Below are 6,792 nucleotides of genomic sequence, written 5' to 3' on the forward strand. Positions count from 1 at the left end.
AAAAAAAAAAAAAAAAAAAAAAAAAATAGCCTCATCTCCAAATGTTAGAAAAATACACTTTTTTCCACACGGCTGTAAATGCATTAAATGATCTGAGCTCGTTGAATTGCATAAGAATTATTAAGAACTTTCTCCCTTCTTATGTGTTTATCTTTTAAATTTGTAAACAGTTTCTCCGTGGTGGTCTGGGTGACGGTAGAAGTCAGACTTTGCCCGTGAATTCTACTCTCCTGGAACAAAATGAGACAGATGATGCAGACATTCAGAGACAAAAAAATCCAGTTGAAGATGGAGACTCGTGTCAAAGTAAGCTAACACAATAAGTTTCATACTGTTGTTTGTGGTATTGTAGGCTGAGAAGTAAAATGCTTTGGCATAATGTATTTCTGAGGCCTAGAGATTCCCATGAGAGCAGACAGGACTCAAATTTGGAGCTGTAACCACTCTCTTCTGACCAGAAGACCACTGCACTCTTGATCACAGCTAATTGCAGAGGCTCCCGTCAGAGCAGATGGATCGTGGGATAGGGTTACTTACCCAGCCCAACCTCTCCGTTTCTTGAACCAACCACATTCAGCCCAGCTCCACCCTTCTTTGATGTGACTGACCAGTTTAAAATCCAGGCACACCCTGTTATCTCTTTGAACCTTTGGCACAGACAACAGACTTTATCATAAAGATATCACCATGTAAATTATCCTAAAACTTTTGTTTACGTTGATACATTTACCCGGTGATCTGTAACCAGTGTTTATCAACTCAACAAAGCATTGTGAACAGTCAGGGTACCTCACATTTTTCACATGAATTAAACATGTTATAAAAAAAAAAAAAAAATCTGGCTCCATACTCACTTATCATTATCAAGATAGTTTCTGTCACATTAACTACAGGGAAACAGATATGATCTTTATTCAGATGTCATTAGTCAAGAGCATGTTTTTGGCAGGAAGTTATTGAAGCTTAGTCTGCCCCCTGACGCTATTCTGAGTAAAGCACTTTTTCAACAACACAAACATGTCTCTGTAAAAGCAAAAAATAAAAAAATCCTTAAAAATGACCGGCGCTTTTTGGTCTCAAGTCTGCATATTATTTGTTCTCAGCCACTGACTGTTGTTTTTATGACCCCCTTAAGGAAAGCTGGAGAGAGCCCATGACGGCACACCCAGTGAGAATTCCCCTGCTCATTGTGAGGCACAGCCTGGCCAGCGAGCTGTGGGATCTCCTGAATACATGAAGAACAACAGGAGCTTCAAGAGATTCTGGGGAAAGTAAGTGCAGAGACACAGAAACAAGTAAGCTATGTCCAAGCAATTAGAAAGAGGTGACATTTATTATTTTTATTTTTATTGCAGTTGCAGTTTTAAATCTAATGTTATATGATTAACTGACCACTTGAGGATATCATGGGCATTAATATTTCTTTGTTAGATTATCTGCTGATTTAACTATGAGCAAAACAAAAAACTGAATGTTGTACCCTGCCCTGGTAAAGCAGTACACTGAATTACATTTGGTTGATCCCAATACACCGACATGCAAAGTGTCTGCCAGTATTTAGTTTGAGCGTCAAAACTGCAGACATTTTAATCTGCCAGCTTGCACTTTTGTTCATACAGGCTTCGAAGAACCCAGTCTGGCGGCTTCCAGCCTGCAGATCCAGACGCGGGTCAGTTCAGAAGAGGAGGCTTACGTGCAACAGCGGGGCCCAGACTTACCCGAACTCCTGAATCCAACCCCACACGGTAAAACACTTTTGTGTTTCAAGATTTTCCTGCTGTACTTTCAATACCTTAATAAATTGTACATTTTGTCTCATTATTAATTTTGTTGTTGTCAGCGACCTGAATATTCCATTCAGTCAGTGGACCAAGGAGCAGGTGTGTGGCTGGCTTGAAGACTATGGGCTAGGCCAGTACATCAATCTGACCAGACAGTGGGTTGAAAATGGGCAGACGCTTTTGGCAGCCACACCTCAAGACTTTGAGAAGGTTTGAGAACCGCATGCCAAGTGGAACACTTGTACAAAAATAGATTTTTACATATCTTTACACTTGTATATTGAGTCATACTAATATTGTAAAACTTGTTCAAACTATTGTTTCTGTTCCCACTTTGACTTTTCTTTCTGATTTCAGGAGATGGGCATGAAACATCCCCTTCACAGGAAAAAGCTGCAACTTGCTTTGAGGGCCTTTACTTCAAAGGTTGCAGATAAATCGTCAGAGCTGGATCACATCTGGGTCACCCGTAAGCGTTAATCTGCAGGAAATATGTCTCAAACTGGTCTAATTTTAGTTAAATCCACAATGATAAAGCAGGGTTCCTTCTGCCATAAACCAAACAGTCGTACACAGTGTAATGCATCCTAACAAAATGTAAATATCGTCATTTGCCAAAACATGAAAATTCAACTTTTTTGCATGAAGCATGTTTTTAATGTTGTATCTTAGTGAGCATATCCATGCAGAATTTTCTGTTTCTCTGTAGGCTGGCTGGATGATATTGGTTTGCCTCAGTATAAAGACCAATTCCATGAGGCTCGAGTAGATGGCCGGATGATCCAGTATCTCACAGTGGTAAGGCTTAATCACATTAACATACAATTTTCTAATACACTTAAAGTAATAACGCTGTTTTGGTTGCCATATTAAAGCAAACTTTTCATCAAATTCAATGTTCTATTTTTATATTTTTTTTTGTAATTCCAGAATGACCTCTTGACTCTAAAGGTCACCAGCCAGCTTCACCATCTCAGCATTAAATGTGCCATTCATGTTCTTCATGCCAATAAGTTCAACCCAAACTGTCTTCGACGCAGGCCAGGCGAAGAGGTGGATAAACACAAAAAGAACTAAGTTGAAACTAAAAATATACTTGTGGTAGTATTACGATGACAAATATGGCCATGCCTCACCGTTATTTAAAGGCATGGATGTTCTTACTAGGGAGGCGTTTACTGAAAATGTAATCTCATAATCTTCCACTGGATGGCAGCAGAGAATAAACGTGCTTAATCTCAGGCATTATGTTTGTTTTTAAACAATTGATTTTTCTGTCCATCAACAGTGATTAAATATTTCTTATACAGTAAGATTCTAGTAGGTATTTTTTTTTATTTTTTATTTCAATGGAATATTATTTCAATGACATTTTGCTTTTATTCCCAGAAACATCCCTCTCCTTCAGAGGTAGTGCAGTGGTCAAACCACTGTGTAATGGAGTGGCTTAGAGCAGTTGATCTTGCTGAGTATGCTCCTAATCTACGGGGGAGTGGCGTTCATGGTGGCCTGATTGTAAGTAGTGCTAAAAAATACAAAACAAAAAAAGCTGTTTTGTGTTATTTTTTGTGGTTTTACATTAAATAAAAATACTTTCATTTCTATCTTGCATATCTAATAACAGCAAAAAGACTACACTTGGTTTCAGAATGAAACACAATACAAGGTTAAGAGAGGGTTTAAAGAAAGAAAAGATCAAGCAGAAAACCACCCAAAGGCCTTTCCTTTTTTTTTATTTCTCTAAAAATGTTTTTAAAATAAGTTTAAAATTGTACATTAACCCTTTCATGGATGAATTATGATCCTTTATGTCAGGATTTTTTTCCTTTTTGTTGATTTTCTTAAGGCATAAAAAAGGTAGGAAAAAAAATTTAGTAAAAAAAAATATATATATTTTGTTTTTTTTAGGTAATCAATCGTAATTTTCTCCAAATACAAAGTTCTTATTTGAAAAATAGATCAGTAGTATTGATCTTTATGGGTTATCTGATGTCACAATATTTTGTTTACCTGCAAGAGTCATCTACTGTAGAAGGAGGAACCGGGTCGGTCAGCATGCTTTTTTGCCTGTTGGCCATATTGGATTTCACAAAAATAATTTATTGCATTTGCAGCTGATGGCCAGTTGTTGATAGTGTATTTTATGATGCATTAGTGTCCACTTCAGTGGTCTGTGTGCATTTATGACATAAAAATCCACAAGAAGCACAAGAAAATGGCTTTCAGATAGCTGTCCACTGTAGTGACCGCTGTGCATGAAAGTGTTAAGGTTCCTTTAGACAAATTAAATACTATGGGTAACAAATCAAAGACTATAAAACATATAGCTACTCAGTGTTAGTGCTACAGCATCTGATATGCATAAATCTGATTATTTGTCCAGCAAATTAAGCCACTTCTTCAGTTCAGGTCACAAGTGATTGTTCATCAAATCAATCAAATATGCTATTACACTTGCCAAAAGTATTGAGTCACCCATCCACATCGTTGGATTCAATTGTTTCAATCACTTCCATGGAAACAAGTGTAATATTGCAGAGTGGAACTGATTGGGAATGACAGCAACTAAGGCAAAATATTATAGGTTACATAAAGTCACGGAGAAGAGGTTGCCAACTTTTTGCAGTGTCACTTGCCACAGACCTACAAGCTTCATTTAGCCTTTAAACTAGTTCAAGAACAGTGTATAGGCACTTTTCATGAAATGAACTTGTTTTTGCAGCTGGATCTGAGCTTTATAACTTCCAACTAAATGCTTGGCGTCAGTTGTAGTGGTGTAAAGCACACTGCCACAAGACTGTTGTGCCAATGCACAAAGCAAGGTCCTTAGGAACATCAGGTAGGAGTTCATCCTGCAATGGGTGGGTCACTGGTTTGACTCTGCCTGCCTCTGTCATTGGACACCAAACAAGCAAAATACCTCTGGCTTTGAAGTGAAACTTTCAACTAATTGCTGTAGAAAACCACAAGACAAGTCAATCGGTAATATACCATGATCTTTAGGAACTCCTAAGTGACTTTAGTTATTCATTTCATATTAGGTCTCCCACCTTCTCATCCTAATGGTAGCCTAAAAGGGGGAAAAATGGCTTCAGAGGACACATTTTGCTGTTCAAAGCCGTTTTTAGTAGTTTGTGGCTTGAGACGGTTTCATAACAAACTACACTAAATATTTTATTATCAGTCTTAGGATAAAATGTATTCTTTTGTTTTGTGTTCTTTTATAGATCTTGGAGCCTCGCTTCAGTTCTGAGACTTTGGCGCTGCTTTTAAATATTCCTCCACAGAAGACTTTGCTCCGACGTCATCTTGCTACTGCTTTTGCTGCCCTGGTTGGGCCTCAAGCCATGCAGGAGAAACGAGAGTATGGCAACGCCACAGGCCATGTCCCACTTACTACCACTGCTAAAGTCAAAGTAAGAGGGCCGTTTGAGCAGATCCATAGTTATTACAGAAAAATAACAGACGTAAAAGTGGATTAATATCATATTGTACCTTTTGTGTTTTTTTCAGCCAAAGAAGCTGGGCTTCACCCAATTCAGTCATCTCAGAAAGAGGAAACCCGATGAATCTGCAGACTACATTTGCCCAATTGACAGTGAGGCGCTAACAGTGAACGGAGTTTCCCGGGTGCTCACTCCAGCACACAGAGGCTTCAGCTCAACTTTGGACAGACAAGCTGAAAAGTGGCAACCAGCAGCTATAAAAGCTCACAGTAATGTTCCAGACAAAAACTGAATAAACAAGAAACTCAGTTTTATCTTCCACTTATTGACTTAAAATTTGCTGAAAGATTATTATGGCTTTTCACCAGGATGTATTTCTGTTGGGATTTGCTGGATGGGTTTGGAGGACTCTATGAATATATACAAGTGTTTTATTTATCGTTGTCTTTTTTGATCAGATGTATGATTGAAAATCTCAGTATTTAAGAGTTAAACGTATCTAATACGATGTGAATAGTATTACAAAGGCTGCTCCCGGCATTCCTTATGAAGATTGATTCCAAAGCTTACCCCACTGCTTTAAAACTGTTTTATTGACCATTTTGTATCTAAATATTTCTGTATTTTTTAAAATGTAAATTAGGATTGTATGTACAGCTTAATTATTGACATGAGGTACTTCAAGGTTGTGTCTTTTTATTTTTTGGAATTGTTATTTTTGGCATTTCATTTAGTATATTAGATCTTAAAATTGTGTAAATTGTTTTCTGCTAATTAAACAGTTAACCTAATTGGAACATAAGATTTTCATTCATTAATATGCCTTAATAAATTGTAGGTTTCCAATAATTCTGACGCGTAATATTTATTTCTGTTTCAAAATTAGATATAGATAAATAGACGGACCGTAGTGCATAAGTAAGCTGTGTAAATACTTCCACCTGGAATACAAGAGGGTAAACTGCAAGAACTGCAGAATTTTTAATTTTATTTCTTTTCCAATTTTTATTCTTATGATACACCAAAATATTTGCACAGTCTGTTGTCAGTTTAAGTTATAAAACTGACAACAGACTATTTCATACACATTAAAACATAAAAAAAAATGTTTTAATGTGTATGACAAATGTAACCAGGTTTCATTTAATGCCTGAACAAGCCAGATATAATCAGATATAATTGTTAAAAAAAAATACATACTGGCAAGTAATCAGTAGCCATATGTGTCGGTTTTATTAACCCATTAGAAACTGCAGTGCATATTAAAGCTGCATCTGGAAGCAAATGATCGCCGGGATGGAAAATGTAGATCTGCTCAGACCAGACTTCAGACTGTTGCTTTACTTTTTTTTTTTTTTTTTTTTATTTGTATTTTCACATCTGTTTTATGGTGCTGTTTATCAAATGTTGGTCTTACTTTTGGACATGTTGCTGCTGATTGGGACAGCCTAAAAGAAATACTAATAAAATTGTATCTAGTTTTATGTTAGTGTAGCTTTACTCTGCATTTCAAAGATCAAAATGATAGACAAAATTCTGCTTTGTGAAGAGAAACATAAGCCAAA

General features: G+C 36.8%; 1 protein-coding gene across 7 annotated transcripts in view; it reads left to right on the forward strand.

Moving 5' to 3' along the window:
• The window catches only part of LOC106950360 (liprin-beta-2-like), a 34,109-nt gene extending 28,027 nt beyond the window's left edge, over window positions 1-6,082 (forward strand). For 6 of the 7 annotated variants that reach the window (XM_015037151.1, XM_015037154.1, XM_015037152.1 and 3 more), the window contains 10 exons: window positions 171-306; window positions 1,136-1,271; window positions 1,620-1,745; window positions 1,841-1,991; window positions 2,139-2,250; window positions 2,491-2,579; window positions 2,712-2,834; window positions 3,171-3,296; window positions 5,009-5,197; window positions 5,295-6,082. In XM_015037151.1, coding sequence (XP_014892637.1) covers window positions 171-306; window positions 1,136-1,271; window positions 1,620-1,745; window positions 1,841-1,991; window positions 2,139-2,250; window positions 2,491-2,579; window positions 2,712-2,834; window positions 3,171-3,296; window positions 5,009-5,197; window positions 5,295-5,519 — 1,413 coding nt within the window. In that variant the 3' untranslated portion in view covers window positions 5,520-6,082. Of the gene's footprint in view, window positions 1-170; window positions 307-1,135; window positions 1,272-1,619; window positions 1,746-1,840; window positions 1,992-2,138; window positions 2,251-2,490; window positions 2,580-2,711; window positions 2,883-3,170; window positions 3,297-5,008; window positions 5,198-5,294 lie in introns of those variants that run through there. The other variant, XM_015037156.1, reaches the window with a different exon arrangement.
• The last annotated feature ends 710 nt before the right edge of the window (window positions 6,083-6,792 follow it).

This window comes from Poecilia latipinna, unplaced genomic scaffold (genome assembly GCF_001443285.1).
Source record: "Poecilia latipinna isolate Pla-1442-1.1 unplaced genomic scaffold, P_latipinna-1.0 Scaffold396, whole genome shotgun sequence".
Classification (NCBI taxonomy): domain Eukaryota; kingdom Metazoa; phylum Chordata; class Actinopteri; order Cyprinodontiformes; family Poeciliidae; genus Poecilia; species Poecilia latipinna.